Here is a 20,376-nt window from a genome sequence, read left to right on the forward strand (position 1 = left end):
CTGTAACTAATTGGTATTCGTTCCATAACCTGTCTAGCTGGGAAGCATGACTTTTAAATATATTGATACATATAAGTACGGTATATGCTGGAGACTTGGAGCAAAGCCATTTACGTCTTCACATATGTTATGCTTCGTTCCTACAAAGACTTGGTTATATGCCAAATGACATGGAGCCCAGGAATATACAATGAGGGATACTGGTTGTATTTTATTAACAAACATGTATCATAACATACCTGGCCAACGTTGCAAATAATAATAAATATACAAATAAAATAGCTAACCACTGTTAATACAGTGAGGAATTTTAATAATGCATGGGATAAACATATGACTATCCCAAATCTAAGACAAGATGGGCGCTTAACTGCTGTAAAATTTCATGTTTCTATGTTTCAATATAATAAAGAGTTCGATCAAATCTATGGCAATACCTACCAGCTCGCCGGCCGCGGTCATTCAGTAAGCGCGGTCACTATGGGGAGGAGTGGGAGCAAGTCAGCACAGTGGGTGTGACAAAGGGGGAGGGGCTTGTTGGGGTGGAGCCAGAGCACCAAAATTATGTTTTGCCCAGGGTGGCAAAAATCCTGCCCTGGCAAGAGGATGTGTTCCTGTGGGAGTTGGGCAAAGGGGGCAAATGCATTTGCCAGTAGGACCTCTCAGCTATCATATGCATTAAAGTTCTGGCCATATCACTCTCACTAAAGATAATCCTAGAGTTTTTCATTTTGCGATATTGTACGCGTATTTAAGTTACCATTTTGTAGATATATTAATTTAAAGGGGGAAGTGTCACTTTTCCAAGTCATACATTTTACAGTTCAGCACCCTTAGTAAATCTATATCAATAAAGGTTCTGGGGCATTAAGTATAAACAATATACTTGCGTTAGGGAACTAGTAATATTAGTTTACTGTTCTCATGACCTCCAATGACATTGCTTCTACCAGCTTTAGTAGAATGGTACAAGGATAAAGTCACGCATTTTCACCAACTGCCACTAAACCCTACTATTATTTCCAAAATAATTTGGCAATTGAACAAAAACAACGACAGGACCTTTGACATTCATTTAATTTGTTTAAAGTTATGGTATATCAACTCCAGCACCCCAAAAGTATTATTCCAATGGTGGTCCTCTAAGGACTGAGGATCACAGCTGGTACTATGAGCTAGAAGCCACTCATGGGTATTTAAATATTTTATGACATACCAAGGTAAGATTTTTCTTTGCTCTAATATGCGTCTCTACAAAACATAAAAAAACCACAGTCGACACTTTTCATCACACATAGTAAGCTTCAGGACCAATTTTCTAAAAGAAAATATCTGAAGCGGAAGGGAAATGGTTAAGGGGGGGATAGTTTCAAATGTCTTGCTGTGGGATGAGGCAGAGCATAAGATTAATAGTATGTATATTGTGACATCAGAAGCAGAGGCAGGCTCAATTTATCTTAATTAGTACGGCCTGTAACTAATCACTTGGGACCTTATTCACTTAAGGATGTCTTCCATTTAGTGCCTGTGGCACAGACCCTTACTGAGTATGGTGCTTAATGAGCACTTTAAATAAGGCTGGAAATGCGACGATCTGAATCTTCGCTCAAGACTACCGTAGAAGAAAAAAAAAATGAATGCCAAAGCTCGGGAATCATGTTTAATAAAATGACAGCTCCCACAATCCCCCCTGTTTTATTAATGAGTGGTACCTCATTATAAGAGATAATGGGGACTCTGCAGGAAACATTACAGAAAATGCATTAAAAAGCGATTAGCGACACGCGCAGGATTCTAGCGGTGTATTGTGTGTGCTTAGCGGGCATAGAGAGTTACTAGAGAGAACTGACAGATGCCTGGTGCTGACGAGAGAGTAGTATTTTTGATGAGCTGCTACACAGAGGTCAGACAGTAGAGGACACATCGTATCAGATGGCAGTGCCAATGGCTGAATCGTTTCAGTGGCTTCCTTTGTAGGGATTAAGACTTGACTTGAAGAAGTGATGGCTTCAGCAAGACAGCTGTCAAAGGAGGTCAGCAAATAAAGGATTACAACAGAGGCAAAGACGCTTGGGCGGTACGAAGGAAAGCAGCATAGACAAAACTTGAGATCAACATCTGCATGACAAATACAGATTATTCCATTTAATACAGAATATCAAATGACCGAAAAACAACGGTATTATACAAACAGCCTCTCGTCAAGCGCTCGGGGCAAAGAAAGGGTAAAACAAGGGCAGATGCATCTTGCCTAGAGACTGTGATCATTGTCAACATATAGTCAGCTTGGCTATTGACTTCTGCAGGACGATAAAAGTGACTATTACACTATGGGTCTTTATAGAGAAACTGTTGCCATGACAGCTTTTATCATAATTAAATTAATTTAAACTACTTATAGCATGTGTATTTTGTTTGTCAGTGTAATTTTTCGGGGGGGATAGCTAGTTGAAGATGTATCCTAATGGAAACTGAAATTGGCAGCAGCCTGTGCAAAGAGACAATAATTAGCCACTTAATACATGAAAAATAAAATAATGGGCAAGAATAATAATGGAAATCCGGAGAAAAGGAAGTCAAGTCACAACGTGCACATTTCACATAAAATCTTCAGATGTGAAAAAGTTACCCTCAATTAAACTCAACCCAACGAAAGGTATTATTTTAGTCGCATATTTGAAAACATGTCTTTGCACAGGGGCCTGGTGCGAAAAATTTCCCTCTGGGGCTCAGCCTAACTGCTATAAGAGTCATATTGACCAAATAGAGGTCAATAGAGGAAGAGTAGTTAATTTTTCAAAGGTTGGCCATCCGTCCCGTCCCTCTGAAACAGCTAGGTGTAAAACCATCCAGGAACATGCAAGACTTTAGCATTTCACACGACCAACACGAGATTCATAGCAACACGCAAGGCAGAACCCATCTACTGATCAACGTTCATGGACAGATGAGTCATAAGGGGAACCTGGGCAACAAGACCTTTTTTATATCAACATCCAATGATCACTGATGTAACTACAGGGGGGCCGGTGCAACCCCTTCTTCCTGTCTCCTCATACAGGTTCATTATTGTTTAGAAAGGGCCGCTGCGACCTGTATCGGTGCTAAACTATTTTGAACCAGCATGGGGAGACAGGAGCATAACGGGGGTCACGTGACCCTACGGTGAAACAGAGGCTGCTCGCACAGGAGTGTAGGAGTGGTGCGAGGCAAGCAGGGGCAGGATGTATATGTGTTTGTGTATAAATACGTATGTATGTAAGCATGAATGTGCACTTGTGTGTGTGTGTGAGCATTTAATGTGTACTTGTGTGTATGTGTGCGAGCATGGATGTGTAAGTGGGGTGAGATGGAGTGTGTGTGTGTATTAGCGAGTATGAGTGTGTGTAATTTGTGTGTTTACATATGTTTTATGTTGGAAGGAGGAGGAGCAAGGGGCAACGACGGCACAGACCAGCTGTTAAAGTTGGGGGGCATGGTGGCTTCTAGCTACGCCTCTGTCAAGGTTTTTGTATGCGTTGTTTCACCGGGATCTGAACTCCTAAGTTCTGCTGTGCATCATAAAAATCTACAGGAGATTGTCTGGTTATCCATCCAGTCATAGCCAGAAAAAGCAGTTTATTGTGCAGAAAAGTACCAGAACTCTTTCACTGTGCTGAGATATGGATCAAAAAATACAGGAAGCATTGGATTGCCATTACCAGTTTTGAGTCAATGGGTTTATAATGTTTGTACATAGGGGTACTGGGTGATCCATAAATGACTATAATAAACAACTTCAAATCAAATGACATAATATCAAAACGCCATGCTGCTTTATTCATTCAGGTTGCTTTTCATATCATATTTAGGTCGTGGTTGTATTCCTAATAACCTTTTTGCACACCTTTTTTTACTTGTACAAACATGTTACCATTATACAAACACTTTCCGAGAGAAGAAACAAGCAAACGTAACTTTCTTTCGGTGATATTTGCCTTAAATAGCAGTCGCCGTGCCACCTGTATGAAACGCAGAATGTGTAAGCCTACAGACTGTCTTTAAATTATCAATGATGATAAGCTTGTCACTTTACACCACCCGTACATAACATATCAAAACACTGTCAAAACACATCTTGGATAATTCCCAACTGATAGGAAACGCTTGTCGGGGGAGGTGCTCTTTTAGAATCCAAGTCATTAAGGTATGCAGAACATTTAAGAGAAAAGCACCATCCAATTTGCTTGATGTCTATCATCAAGTATTGTTTTTTAATGGACTCCAATGCATTTTATAGCATGCAAACTGATGCATGTATTTTTCATAGTTGTTAGAAAACGAGCCTCGTGTTCCTTTTTCCCTAACGGGTCTGCTGAACCAGCTCATTATCAGCCCAACTCACAAGTTGAGTGCCCACTGAAGCCTCACAACACTGCAAGTTCTTTGGCACCAAGTGGAACTCCCATTTACTAAAGAAAAGTACCATTCTCAGTAGAAGCTGAGGAAGATGAAGATAAGAAAGTATTTAATTATATTGATCTTTAAACAAAAAAACATTAAAGGGATACTCCAGCCATCATACATACTTGGTTCTTAACCTTTTTGGTATCTTGCCTCTCATGTTAACGGCCCAAAATCTGGGCTTCGGCAGGATGTGTTTGCATAAAACAATTATTTAGTTGAGAGGCTACTCATACCCGCCCAAACCTCTCCAGAGGAGGCGTACCCCACAAACCCGGAACCCCGGCTTTAATCCCTATGGCGTACCCCTTATAAATGCATAGGGGGGAATTTTGCAGAATCCCCTATGCATTTGCCAAGTTCGCCGTCCAACAGATTTATTGCATACAGGAGATGTGTTTGGCTCAATACATCTCCTGATACATTTACTTACTGTAGGTGCAGAAAGCAGATAAAAATATGCATATGTAATAGAAATTCTCCTTATGTGTATTTCATGGGAGGATACTCTTTCAATTCTCATTCATCATTTGCATGATTATTCATCCTCATTACATGATCGCAAATTGTTAGGCCGTTCACGGTTGGTCCAGGCAGTCTTCATCACAGGTGGGCCAAGGAATGAACTTCAGAACAAAACAAAACAAAAAAAAAAATAAAAAAATTATATATATATATATATATAAATCATTGGTCATGTTAAATGGAAAGTTTACTCTCAGAGGGGAGCTCCTGTCGTATTTGTTATACCTTTAAAGATGTAATTGTTTGCTTCAATACGATGATAATTTTCACATAAAGTATAACGTCATTATTGAAGAATTTTTCTATGGATTTCAAGCCAGGGGCATTTTAAAAAGGCATATAGCATTAATATTAGCACTGTTACTAGTTTAATATGGCTCTACGCTGCATTGTTATATATAAAACAACAAATAATAATATATATATATATTAACAATTAATACAGGTAAATAGATATGAACCTATTTATAACTACTACTAACTTGGACAATTTAAAACATCTGCTAATGTGTTTCAAACTTTGGAAGAATCATAAACATTCGCACAGGAGAAGAAAAATCCTCTTTTTAATTTTCCTCCTAGGTGCTCTGACCTACTCTGCAGAAGAGAGGGAATTATTGTCTTATGTCATAGGCGAATTGCTATCATAGCTCATTACCAAAATAGTTGGGAGCGGATTTTATTAAATGTTTATTAACACAAAATGTACCCAGCACAGGGCCATTGAAGCAAACACTGACAAATATTATGGACCAGCCTGAAGATTTACATGGCAGGGGGAAGGGAAAATGGTTTCTCATAAAAAGTGCTCGCTTCCAGACTCCTCACAATGGATGGCAATAATGAAAATCAGCAGGCGTGACAGCGGCAATGAATTTATTTTAAAGTGTGTTTGTGGGGGCACGGATGCGGAAGACACGGGTCATTTCCAACTAATTTAAGGTTGTTTTTGCCTTTCATTTCAATTTAAACTCCCCGAATAAAAGAAACAAATCTGATTTATTTATACAGGTTACAAGAAAACGGTGTCCAGATAGGCAGTCCTATAAATGTCGCCGAGTAGTCCGAAGTGGGCAAAAAACCAAATCCCTGTGAAGGTCCAATTTTGCTTCCTGGAAGAAACAGCCAGCTGGACTTGAGGAACGTGCCTTTCTCAAGAGCTGAAATCCACGCAAGCAGTAAAAAGATCACAACCATTCCTGAAGTTCAGTACAAACCCAAAATCTGTGTGGGTAGAATTCTGTCGGCACTCACATAACCAACGAAACCGTCTTTTTATATGAAACAAAGCTTTAATGGGTCACAGAACAGCCCTCCCTAGAGGTTGAAGTTATATAATTTGGATTGCTTCCCGAATCCCGAGGGCTTCTAATTTACAACTTTGCAGGATTTATTTTGTCAACCAAGAGCCACGGTTTTGTTGATTATCTCATCACTGTATGTGGTTGTCTAAAAAAAAAACAAAAAACTTATTTTTTATCACAGTACCGGTCATTAAGAGTGTTTGATGGAGCTCTGTGCAGATGCCTAGAACACTCTGCTGCATGAAGAATACTGCACAATTAAAAAAAGGAGCTCTGCTTCAATATAAAAAGACACATTTCTCTAGAAAAATAAGAATGCTGTGTTAAAGTTACATCAGTGACCCTTTTTGGAGGAGCCAAAGCCTGAGAAACCCATAACAGCAGCCATTTCATCATCTTCCTCGAACCCCAGATCTTCTTCTGCTTTCCGTTTCTTTTCTCGTTGCTTCTCTTTTTTATATGCACGTGCTTTTTCTTCCTAAAAATAATCAACACAAAAAGCATTCAGAGGTAACTCACTGATACTACAATGTTTATCGGTTTAAAAAGGTGAAACACAAAAGGTGTTGACAAAGATTGTAATGCTGATCGGTGAACATAAAGAACACTTAGTTACAAAAAGGCTAGGAGTTCTCAGAGAGTGAGTGTTATGTTTTTTGGGTTTTTTCTTTCTTCAAAAAAAAAAATAAAAATAAAATAAAAAGCTATGCTATTCTACACTCACCGACATGTTCTAGTTATTCTTCCAGCTATAGTTTATGGACTGCTGGGGTACTTGTACTAAATAGGCACATGTAACCCCCCGACAGACAGAACCATATTGGATAACCCATTATGGAAGCTGAAAGGGCAATTGGCTTTTCATTTTATCGCTGGCAGCAGAAACCACAGACTGTCCATTATCTCAGAAGTAGTTGCACAGAAAATATTTATCTCCTAAATGCTCCATTTAAATACTTTATTATTTTTTTTTTAAATACACAACTTCCTTTTTAAACAAAAACATTTCATACTTTGAATCTACATAACAGGCTCACTAATCAACCCCAGAGAACATAAGCAATAGTTTAATAAAAGGACTGCTTCCTACCATTTGTTACTTCTAATGTGAAGTAAAGTACAAGTGAACGTTTTACCAATAAGTATTCTTAATAAGGTGTCAAGAAAAAACAGCAGCAACATGAAATTGATGGTCTAATAAGACCACCAGCCATGCAATACACGGTTAAATCCTACGCCAGCTCTACAAGGCGCATCTCTATCCATTTGATTGATCTCGCAAAACGTCAATACCTCTTCCCGAAGCTCCTTCATTCTCTCTTCAAAATCGTAATCTTTTTGTTTTTCTTCCATCTTCTTCTTATTTACTTCAAATCGCTTTTTAACCTGATCCAATGTCGAACGTTCCACCCTCATGGACATTCCCAAGTTCCTTTGATCTGAAACGCAAGAATTATTGCAATATCAATATAGGTAACGTCTTTAACCATCTTTAAGTCCTGAGGCTGTCCTTAAAGCATCACAGTATATTACTGTTAAGCTGAAAGCTTTTCTGTTCATCTCTAGCATGTAGAATTAAACAAACAGAGAACAAGATTGACTCTACTTAACCGTTGTATTTTATGTAATACAATATCTGATGTCATATATATTTTATTAAACATTTTTTCAAGTAAAAAATATTTAAGAATGTATAATAAAATAATTTTTTATATATATATATATATATATATATATATATATATATATATATATATATATTTGACCTTATGTGTGCCTACCCAGAATGCCTTGTGGTTGTGGCAGCACCATGAGATTTCTGAGGGAACAACAAGCCTTCTGGCTTGTCTGGTGTCTGTAGATGAGTGTTTAATAATGCTTCTACTACCCCTATATTATAATATATACACACACATATATATATATATATATATATATATATATATATACACACACACACGTTCATGGATTAATTTATTTTAACCTGTAAACACCATGACATGGGTTCATTCAGTGAACATTAAAACATAAGAGATGGAAAACGTGACAGATTAACTTTAAGTTCATCTTCCTCCCGGGTGCAATTGGATTGCTTCTGGTAGCCGTTGTTAAGGATGGGGAGAGGAGAGCAGAAGAATTTTAGGAAACGAAAATGATTGCCATTAAATAGCTTTGCCACAGATCTCAGCTTCTATGACTGTATTTTGTGCCGATAAGCAACATCTATTTAAATAAACGAATTAGATTGCTAAAGCTAGTTCCCCCTTCAAGTCAACTCACGACAATATTCTGTTTCCTATTAAAATGACTAACCCCCCCCCCCCCCCGATAAGCCACAAGTGGTGGAAGGATTGAGAAATGGTCCAAGTGGCATCTTTAGATATACTAATTAGAAGTCAATTAGACGCATCTTGTCTTTATGCAGCGAGACGAAATGTAATCAGCGCTATTTTATTTACATGCCAGAATGAACTCACCCATGTAAGCCACGGGGAAAGCTTAACGCAGCGTTGCTGGCAAACTCTACTAGCTTTATGCAAATTCCACCACAATAAATTATCATACAGCATTACATGGGTTAACATGGTACACCACTTGGCAAAAGTGACTTGTATACATATTATGGAGAACTCTCTGCGATGGATAACTGATGTAGGTGCCTACAATTCCATTTCACAGGGACTGCCCCCCAGTATGTCTGTGTGCCAGGGGGGTCATAAATATGGATTATGAAATTGAGCTGCTGAAATAAGAAGGGCCAAACCAAGCCAGAGCAATGTATAGTCGGCAGCATTTGTTGGCCTAGGGAGGCAGTAGTCCCTCTGCTGCATAACAGGGAGCCAATCTACCTCTTGGACGATGAGGTTCACTACAGCGAGACGGTTAAAGGGAAAGATCACCGATCCTCCCAAACAGCACTCTAACATTATCAAGGCGCCTGCACGGTCTCCATAGTTTATTTCCGCCTGGCATATGACATATGTCAAATCTTCATCTCAACTATACATTGATGCGATGAATAAACAATTGTATATATATATAAAACCCAAATTACAGTATTTTTTTTATATAGTGCGTGTTTGTTGATATTGCGTCTAGGATGAACCAGTTCTTCAATTCTTGCAACTTCAAGAAGAGCAAAATAGTGTGGAAAAGCGGTTAAAATAATTGAAAAGTCTGACACATCGACTAGAGGCCACTACAGAGAAAGACCATCCTGAAATAACACTAAATTGATTACAGAGAGCACCCAATGCCTGCTTCGAGTGATAAAGAGCAGCGCATTTGTTATAACGCATTGCCTTCAAAGTGAAATGTCAAAATGTCCATTTTCGAGTAAGAATGTCACCAGTGAACAATTGCATATCTTAATTAGCGGAATCCAGACCACAGGGATTCAATATTCTGAATATTAATATCAGCCGGCTAATTTTATACACGTTTGTTTCTTAGGTTTGGTGACGTTATTGTTAATTTGGGATTCTCCCTTTATTTTTTTTTATTTTTTTTTAGAATAACACTAATTACATTCATCATCAAATGGTACAAAGGTTTCAAACCTTCACACCATGCCTTACAAACTTTTCTGACACTCAAAAGTGTGGAGAGCCATCGATCTAATTCACGATGGGCTCCATTGAAGAAGTCTCTTAAACATTGATGCGACTATAAAAGTGCTGATGACAGTTTCAATGTAATAGAGTTCTGGTGCCGAAATTACTGTCAGTGAATAGCAAACACCAGAGTACGCATACAAATTATTATGGTGACGACTCAAATAATATATGTTATAATGGGATTCCATGAGAGGAAACAATACAATTGTTAGACGTGCTTTGATTTTCATACCGTATGGAAAATTGTATTTCATAAAGACATACGGCTGCTGCTTTTATTTTTATTTATTTTTTTGCTCCATTTTTTTTTTATTCTTTCAAAAAGCCAATACTACCCGTGATGTTGGTTAACACAACTCCCATGTATATTCATGCTTGTGTCTGGTTACCAGACGAACACATTAAGTGCTTAGTCTTATTCATAAGGTGCACATATATGTTCTACAAGTGGTGGCGGTATAGATTAACGTGGCACACTTGTACATGGAGTTGCTTGGCAACCTGCAAATTTGGGGCTTACGGGACTAACCAGATAGCTTGTCTCATGAATAATGTATGTTAAGGGCACCAGAGAGAATAGCACCATATTTTAGCAACATACCGAGAGCTCTGCTTTCACTCCACCTTTACTATCTTCAAGGAATAGGTCACTGATCATTGATGTTATTATTTGTCAGAGCCATCAATCTTTTTCCATTAGCTTCACACAAGGGGTGTACAAAGCGACTGTGTAACCCATTCTCCCTGTCTCTTTAAAGGGACAGTATATATATATATATATATATATATATATATATATATATATATTTTTAATGCATATTGGAATCATCTGTTCTTTACGCAAGATATCAGAGTTAGAAAGTGTGACTTCAATCAGTTTTGGTAGCAAACGTATCATTGGCGGCTCGACCTCCAACCGACTTCAACGGGAGCTTTACAGCCCGTGTACAAGAAGTAGACTTAATGCAAAGCTTTGTATGCAACAAAATGCACTGTAGTCTCAGAAAAAATAGAGAGCAATATTCATTTTGTTTAAATATGGAGTGGAGCATTTGTTTTCGTGAAACACCAGACAGGCAATATGTTAGGAAAATTAAAAAAATATATACCGTATTGGCTCGAATATAGGCCGCACTTTTTCCCCCCACTTTAAGTCTTTAAAGCGGGGGTGCGGCCTATATTCGGGGTCTAGCGCCCGGGCAGGCAGCGGGGTTAGGATACAGATCGCCCGCAGCGGTGCAGGGGACCCGTATCCTACTCTCCGATACGCTCAGACAGCCTCCCCTGCCAGCACTTTCCACGGGGGGGGGTGGGGGGGTGCCGGCACGGGAGGTTGTCTAAGCGTATCGTGCGGACGGTCACCAGCTGCGGACGTTGTTTACCCGCATAGCCGCAGCCGGTGACCGTCCGCACGATGCGTTTTACCTCTGCCCACAAGACTTACCAGAGCAGACTCCCGGGTGTCTTGCGGGGCTGGCGGGGGACATCTACGCAATACGCATATACAACTTCCGGTGCCGGCACACCCCCTGAGTGGCGGCACCGGAAGTTGTATACGCGTATTGTGTAGATGTCCCCCGCCAGCCCCGCAAGACACCCGGGAGTCTGCTCTGGTAAGTCAGGAGGGGGGCAGAGTTGCAGCATATCTCGGGGGGGGGGGGGGGGGAAGGACAGTGGCAGCATAACTCGGGGGGGGGGGGGGGGACAGTGGCAGCATATCTCGGGGGGGGGGGAGACAGAGTGGCAGCATATCTCGGGGGGGGGGACAGAGTGGCAGCATGTTTTTTTGGTGCTTTTTTAAAGAAAAAAACTTTTTCTTTAAAAAAAAGCACCAAACTTTTAGGGTGCGGCCTATATACGGGGACGGCCTATATCCGAGCCAATACGGTATGTACGGAGTTGTATATTCGAGCCAATGGGTCATTAGCTCAAAGCATATTAAAAATAGGTGAAAAAAAGGCATAATCATTCAAGGGGACATATTTAAGACAAAAGCACCTCTATCTTATAATTCTCCCTTCAAAAACAGTACTGGAGTATATTCTTCTAGGATAATCGTGAAAAAAACAAAACTTACGTTTTTTGCCATTGATATGGTCCAGGAAGTTGATTGAATCTTTCACAACGCAGTCGCACACATTACAATAATATCTGTATGGAAAAAAAAAAAAGGATTTTAGCAGATTAGAAATATATAGATTTTGTATTCCATGGGTAAGTTTGATGCGTTTATTGATGCACGTCTGTTCCATGAAACCCACTAAGCTATTCAGTGTATACAAAAATAGTCCTGTTTGATAAATATGTCTGTCTATCTGATATTAATGCTTAATTCCCATCAACCGACCATAGAACACGACTTATTTCTTCGCTTTGTACCTTTGATAAGGCCCTAAAAACTGGCCAATAGGCTGTTTCTCCTAAACCATTCCTGGTACTTGCCCTTTGCTTGATATTTGACCAAGCTTACTTTCTAAAATCGATCGATACAGTTTTATTAGTTCTGCGTCACCAACCTTCACTAAAAGTGTACAAGGTCTTCCTTTATAGCAAGAGAAAAATAAATAGTCCAAGCATTAGGAAACCTGAAGGTGGTAGCACACGGATGCTTGGTTATTCTGACAAATTAAGCCCTGTATTCATTTATTTAACGTCTAATCTCGATGTTTAGTACAGTATGGTATTTCTAGACAATCATGTATTATCTTCCTTTTAGGGTTCATTAAAACCGTAGGGAAAAAAGTACAATCTAGAGGCCGTTACTGAATAAGGAGATGCCGTTTTGAGATTTTAATTTGCAGCACTTGCTACACATGCAGGCAAACCAGTGGCATGCCTACAGAATATTAGCCTTACGCTTAAAACAATGACCTTTGCAGACAATACTTCCCGCAGTGCGTTCAGCTTCAGATTAATGGGCCTCGCAGAGAAAATGATTTAGTGAAACAGCGCAAAATTTATTTTATCCAAGGCAAAGGATTAAGGAGCCAAGATGTAAATGCTGTCTAAAGACTTGAGCTGCTTCTTGGTATTTCTGGAATATATGTTATATCTGGGGGGGGGGGGGGGGGTGGGAGTGCTGGGGACCATCTACTGGTCAGATCTTATCTGGTGCTACAGTATAGCCCAACTAGTTGCCTGCGTAGGGCACGGAGCTGGTAAAGGGAAATGCTTACGAGGAGTTTTACCTACGTCATCAGGAAGGGGCATCCAAGAAGCCAGAAATCCCAGGGCATGGAATTCTTGTGCAGATTGGGCATATGGGCGCAGAGAGAGGTCTCGGTGTTCTCTCACACATGCTTCGACAATAACTCTCTCGTCTCGAGAAAGCAAAGTGGTGGGATACGGCAACTCTCTGGGTAGGTAGGTTGGACTGCAGAAGCCGGTTTAGTGACACGTTCCTCTGTGGTAGGAAGTTTGTGGGGGACAGTGAGAATAGTGTCCACAAGCATGGAGAGATCAACTTGCTACAATTAAATCATCTTCACCCAAGTAGTCCCTCTTACTGACCAGTTATATGCTCACAAAATCTGGGCCCTGTTCTCCTTCTGTACCAGAATGTCTTTGTGTGTTACTGGCAGTGCTAATATTATTGTTAGAGTATACTGTCCTTCTACTGTAATAACACCAATAAATGTAAAATATGTAATGCATTCAACTGTATAAGCAATGTTCCTTCTAATGCTTCATTTATTAACAAATTAGGTTAAACAGCCCCTTTCATAGTTGCTGTGTGAACCACCCAAGCACATTGAAGAAAACATTTACCTTATCAAGAATTACACAAGAAATAGAAATGTTTTCAAGGCCTTCTGAAATGGTAAAAGGGCAGCTTACTGCCCCAAACACGAGATCATATTAAAGTACTGATAAAATCCCTTGATGCATTTACACGAAACCGGAACACGAATTAAAGTGCATCTGAGGGATGCAGCGAACCTTGAAAAGGAAGCCGGGGACTTTTTACAGAGCACGATATTTGATTTCTATATAAAAGCAATCAAGTCTTCAGCTGACTTCCACTTCATAAAGGTATAAAAATACCTTGTGCCGATAAGCAGTGAGTTTGTGACGAGATCCACTCAGGGTATTTGCACTTTACAATGTGAGACATGGAATTGTACCTGTGGATTATCCACACAACGCCAGCAAAACTCATTTACAAACTTATTTGAGTGCTCAATATCTGAAACAATCACGTAAGAATGACAAATTCTCTTTTAGTGTCATCTTAACATAAGGCACAGACGGGGTTATGCATAACAAAGTGATTGTTGGGCAAGTTTTTAAAAAAAAAAGTGTTAATAATAACAGAATATATTCCAGTTCACTGGACCATCACATTCGCCGCTATGGTGGCTCCACTTAATTTTTTTATTTATTTTTACGCATAGCCCCAACTGTGCATCATGTCAACAGTAAACACGCAACCTAACAGACAGCATTCACGTCCGAGATGTTCAAAGCTCTCACCCTCCCATCTCCGACTGCGGGGTGGTCTTGGTGATGACGATAGTTTTTCCCAGCTTGGATTCCAAATCCACCTTGTAGTCTCTGTGTCTGAGAAGCTCTCGCTTAACAGGGGGCTGTAAAGGTTTGCCTAAACAAAAAGAAAATGGCATATTGGTTATTTTTCTATAAAGCTTTTTAGCTTGCAGCTTTCTTAACATATATTCTAGAGACTGAGGCAGTTTTTACTTAAATTAGTAAAACGGAAACTACATCCCTTAACCTCTTTTATTCAAATCACTCTTTCCATGATTATTGTACAGATGTCAAGAAACAATAACAATGGGCCTACGGAGTATCATAATTAAATTATATATATATATATATATATATATATATATATATATATTACATATACACACACATATATATACACAAAGTCCAAAATCAACAATTGCACACCAATCACCACTTTTTTAGCCCGGTGCCAAGTAGCTGCAACAGCAAATCATATAACATCCAAAAATAGTTACCGGCACTCCAGGGACTTCTTTAAATAATCACTCCAGAAACTGCAGTTTCCTAATCAACGTTTCAGTCTGTTTATTAGACTTTCATCAGGACATCAAATTTATATAAGTTTCTATATAAAGTCTAATAAACAGACTGAAACGTTGATTAGGAAACTGCAGTTTCTGGAGTGATTATTTAAAGAAGTCCCTGGAGTGCCGGTAACTATTTTTGGATGTTATATATATATATATATATATATATATATATATATATATATATATATATATATATAAAAAATAATGTAGTGTCACATTTAAATATGTGGTCATAAATTGTCACTTTCACTAGATATCAGTGGACATTTTCTGTTTAATGCCAACAAAAAATAGCAAGAAAAGTATTTTTATTTTTTTTTTTACTACTACATTCAGAAATGTTTTAGTAACCAGTGATACGACTTAAATACAATACATATCTATATCTACACACATATATATCTATATATATATACACACACACACATATATATACATACACATACTGTATAGAAGGGGTTGCAAAATGCGAGAAAGTATTGTAGTAAATAATATTTGGCCTCAATCACAAAATGGCTGCATGTGGAAATTAGTATCTTGTCAGGGAAAACCATTGGCTCAGAGTTTCAGAATCTAATAAATTGCTACAAACCATCTTTCTTTTCTCGTTCTTCTGTGATTCGCTTTTGGGCAAGTTTCTCATATTCGTCTTTGTCCCACTTCTTTCGGAAGTCTGTATTCTTTGCCTATAAAAGCAAAAATAATGACAAGTTAAGAAAAATAAACAGCAAAATGAGTTTAAAAACATTTAACTAACTATCCCAAAACAGATATCACGCCACTAAGTAATGGTTAATGATAGAGTATGGTTATTTTGTACGGTACTGTGCAATAGTACGCGGGTGTGACGCCGTATGAAGCCCAGTGCAGGCATATAGAGCAGGTTGAGGTGTAGGTGCCAAAAATTAAATCCTAGTCATGATGGTGACCTGGTGTCTAGGGTTTATTAAGCCCTGGAAACGTAGTAGTTGTCAATAAGCCCTACATATACAAGTTTCTATAAGTTTTAGGGAAGCGGAAAAAGATGCTGTAAAGGAAGAAATCTTTCAAAAATAGACATGTTAATAGTCTAAAAAAAATAAAAACATTTTAAAGGCAAAGGGTGGTCACACCAAATCTTCATTTGATTGAGATTTTTCTTCTGTTCACTCACTTTGCATTTTGTGAAACGATAAAACCTACTATTAACTTTTCTATTTTAAAAACATTCTTTTACGTTGGTTTTTTTTTACAGCTCCTAAAGTTTTTGCACCATGCTGTAGGTAGGGCTTTATTAACCACCAAAATTGGGCCCTTGAGGGAGACCCGAAGTTTGCCGGGCTTCACCTGCATTGGGCTCCAGCAGCCAGCTCTATAAAGGATTATTTACTAAATAAAGTATTACGAGCAGACACAGAAAGCTGCGATCCACAACACTAGGCCACCTGACAGCCTAGAATTACTATGTAGCACGCAGAATAATACTACAGTGAACGTGTTGAGGGGTCAGATTGAAGCCAAAATGAGCCCATGAAAAGGTAGTAACATCAAACCCTTAAAGCACCATTTGGGACCACGGTTTTAACATTTCTGCTGTATTTGTATTTAGCAGTAATTTTCTTCTTATTTACTGTACCCGCTCAAATTATATATTACTTTTTCCAAGACAAAAAGGGCTTTCTTTTGATCATATCATCTAATTTACTATAAATAAAATGCACTGTGAAAAATAGAAAGAAATAAAGTTGTTTGCTCATCTTGAAAAGCCTATGAAAAATACCTGCTAAAAGCATTCTAAAATGTATCCTGAGTTTAGAAATATCCAATGCTTTTTGCAAGTTATAGGTCAATAAGTAGTGTACAGTGATTACAAAACCCATGTGTTTTTTTTCACAGCTGGTCATTCTGCTCCCATGTCCTATTTGGGACATTTTTGAAGCAGGCCAGTTCAATTAAACCCCATAAAACCATATATTTTTTAAAACTAGACATGGCAGGGTATTTTAACGCTTCCCAAACGCTTCCCAATTCTACCACCAGGCTTTATCAAAGTTTGTTTCAGTAATTTAATTGCAAACAATTGCTAAATATGACAAAGGCTAGTATTTTAAAAACTCAGGGATATCTATTTTTTTTTTTAATATATGGTTTCATGGCAAATTGAATTGGCCGGCTTTAAATATGTCCCAAATAGGAAAATTCCAAGTTAAAAAACTTAAACGTGCACATGAATTTTTTTAACTACAAAATGTAACAATTTAATAAAATTCTATTAAAAAATAAACTCTTAAAAAAATACAGGCAGTAAAAAAGTGGTGTTGTATAAGATCACTGCTGCTGCTGATGCAGCAACACCCCCTGATCATATTCTTTGTCATGTGACATAAAACAAGGCCCTGGTCAGTTGCTGCCATAGAAATTAAACTATATGTGTTATTTTTATGTGATTAAACCTTGAGAGGGAAGAATAAAAAAAACAGACTGGCTAAGGGTACTTAGAGCATTCAATTAACGTTTAGCAGCATGTTAAAAGTTTTCAGAGCAACTCTGCATTTGCTTTCCCTGTATTACAGAAGTTTAGTGGCGGATAAGTCCATAATGGTGTAATGCTGGCATTCCACAGAGCACTAATAGACTTAAAAACATTTTCTAAGTTTCTCATGGGACTGCAAGGAGGAAAAAAACATTTCTTTGAAAACCTATTTAAAAGTACCTAGGAAAAATGTAAGTTATTAAAACTCTTAGAAGAATGGTGGGGGCAAACCTCCAAGAAATAAAATGCAGTCGGTCTGTAGCTCCTTCATTTTTAAGAACTCAAAATATTTTGCTTTTGTGTGCTCGCCCATAAACCCTTTAACCCCTTCAATCCCCTATAGACGTACCGGGACGTCCAAAAAACGCCCACTAAGAAACCCCTATGGAGGTACCGGTATGTCTAGCCCTTCGTGCAGCGTCAGGGACACATCCCTGCCGCTGCACGGGAGACCAGGCTGCCGATTTCTTGTAACAGCTTCCGGCGCGAAGCCGGAAAACTGTTACAGATAGAAATGCCCGATCAGTAGTGACGTCACCTGGAAGTTCACGGGAGGACAGGGTATCCCTGCAGGGTCTGTCTAGACTCTGCATCGATGAGTGCTTCATGATCTACCACACCAAGGTAGATTATTAAATTTCTGTTAAGCCCCCTGCCTGCCTGCCGGCCAGCCAGCCAAGCTTAAGCACCCTGACTGCCGCCGGACTTAAGCACCCTGACGCCGGCCAGCCTTAAGCCCCCTGCCTGCCTGCCTTAAGCCCCCCCCCCGCCGACCAAATGATATGGTGGGAGAAAGACACTACAGAAAAAGGCAGTAATTTACAACCTCCCAATCTACCTACGGAAAAAACATTAATTTTGAATCAACAAACAAATTAACAGATATAGGAAAGGCTGAACTTGATGGACGCATGTCTTTTTTCGGCCTATATAACTATGTAACTATGTAATTCATTGATTAACGTAACTATGATAAATCCCTGCAAAATGGATACAATTTTGCCAAAATATAAAAGGGGTTTATTCACTAAAGTGATTTTTTCTTCAACTTCTCAAATCTCACTAATTAAACTATGGATGAGGCAAGTCAAACTTCTCCTACAGCAGAAGCTTACAGAGATTTGGATCTTCATAATGTATAGTGAACTTTGTGTGCTTGCGAGAGAGTATATATATATATATATATATATATATATATATATATATATATATATATATATATATATATATATATATATATATTATATATATACACACACACACACACACACACTCCCACCAAGTAAATCTAAAATGTTAAGATATGGGTGACCACAAATCAGGATGGTTTAAACTTTATATTGACATTTTTCTGACTTTCATATAAATACAGTAAGAGAGTACATATAATGGTCTTTTAGCTAAATTAACAGAATTGCAAGTAACTAAAAGGGGGCTTGGCTACAGGAGCCCAGATATATAGCAGACCCAATTGTCCCCCTAAAGAACTGGTACCCAAACCCGTAACTCCTTATTTTCGGTTTCACTCACCCTAAATTTTCTATACAATGTAAGCATTCATTGAAAACACAGGCAAAAGACAGCTTATGTCTGTCAAATATACTTGTCATAGACTTTATTACATTTTGAAACTACAGAGGCAACAGTTACCCAGCGAGTATCTCAGCTGTATTACATCCAAGATCGGATCACTTAGATTTCATGCCAATGGCACCAAGAACTGATGCACTGATGTACAGTCAACAAAATAAACCGAGACTATCGAGGTCCCTTTCCTCAGATGGCATTGTAAGAGAAAGCAAAGGCACCGGCCCATCATGGTTTTGATTTTTGCTCTTATATAGCGAAACAGTTTCCGTATGGAATCATGTTTGCTTAATAAAAGTAAAAATTGCCTTTTGGCTCGATTATAGGCCGCACCCTTATAGTTTGGTGCTATTTTAAATAAAAAGATTTTTTTTTTTTTTACATTTAATGTATGGTAGGAGGCTCCCACCCTCCTTACCTAAACTTTATTTTTGCACGTTGATGTTCCCTCTACCCTTACAGCGGCCTCCTAAACTAACAAACATCAACAACTCGGCAAAAAGAAACGATATGTTAATTAACGGCGATAAATATTCTTGGAAATCTTAAGAACAGGACATAAAGTCAGTCGGGCAAACGGTAGCCACATAAGGCGAGTCGCCAATAAATATATGTATATTTCATTGAAATCTATAACTATATATAGGTTTCTTTAGTGTATGGAACTAAAGTATGTATGAATTGTATGTATGAACAGCTCTAAGTTTTATAGTACAGCGCTATGGAATATGACAGCACCATATAAAACAATAGTCATTGTGCAGCCTTGTGGGGGGGGGGGTGTCACATTGATTATTTTTAGATTGTAAGCTCACAGCCCTCAGAAGCCCACCGTTCTTGACAGAAACTTTGAATGAAAGGGCCATATGGCTAGAGTCCTCAACCCCTGTTGTAATCTGTATATGCAAATGTATCTGCATAATGTATTTGACAGACAGCCATCCCATATGGAAATCGTACAGCACTGCAGAACGTTAGCGCTTAATGAAAAATAATATTAATTGACAACCGATGCTGGGCCTTACGTTGTTTACAAAGCAACCACCTTAACACTGCACTAAGTGTGATAGATAGATAGATAGATAGATAGATAGATAGATAGATAGATAGATAATCGTTTTTTGCATCAGGAAAAAATAAAATCTCGAAATTTAAAATTATTCAGCCCCTAAATAACTGCAGAGTTGCAAGTTCCATTAAGCCACATTACAAAGACTTACCCCGCTCCCAGACGCCATTTTGCTGGTTAAAATTGCCCGTCGCGCTAAATAACGTAATGCGGAAGACACTACACTCCTGTGTATCCATAGATACCCCTTTCTCGCTCCTCC

At 38.6% G+C, this 20,376-nt stretch overlaps 1 protein-coding gene across 1 annotated transcript; it reads right to left on the minus strand.

Annotated features, from left to right (window-relative positions):
• Window positions 1-6,606: 6,606 nt before the first annotated feature.
• LOC149287373 (zinc finger matrin-type protein 2-like) lies at window positions 6,607-20,283 on the minus strand. Its single transcript, XM_089493086.1, has 6 exons — window positions 20,266-20,283; window positions 15,539-15,632; window positions 14,363-14,489; window positions 11,967-12,040; window positions 7,566-7,711; window positions 6,607-6,750 (listed from the first exon to the last, which is right to left on the minus strand). The coding sequence occupies exons 1-6, from the start codon at window positions 20,281-20,283 to the stop codon at window positions 6,607-6,609; spliced, it is 603 nt and encodes a 200-aa protein (XP_089349212.1).
• Between the last annotated feature and the right edge of the window lie 93 nt (window positions 20,284-20,376).

Source organism: Sceloporus occidentalis, unplaced genomic scaffold (assembly GCF_023333645.1).
Source record: "Sceloporus occidentalis isolate IW3139 unplaced genomic scaffold, rSceOcc1.0.p SCAF_62, whole genome shotgun sequence".
NCBI classification, from domain to species: domain Eukaryota; kingdom Metazoa; phylum Chordata; class Lepidosauria; order Squamata; family Phrynosomatidae; genus Sceloporus; species Sceloporus occidentalis.

Bases quoted from the DNA above. Each gene is read 5' to 3' on its own strand.
- LOC149287373 (XM_089493086.1), bottom strand. The intron at 14,490-15,538 runs GTTTGTAGCAAT...CTTTTTGTTTAG, and splicing joins AGAACGAGAAAAGAAAGATG to GCAAACCTTTACAGCCCCCT. The intron at 7,712-11,966 runs GTAAGTTTTGTT...CTTGCGTTTCAG, and splicing joins CCATATCAATGGCAAAAAAC to ATCAAAGGAACTTGGGAATG.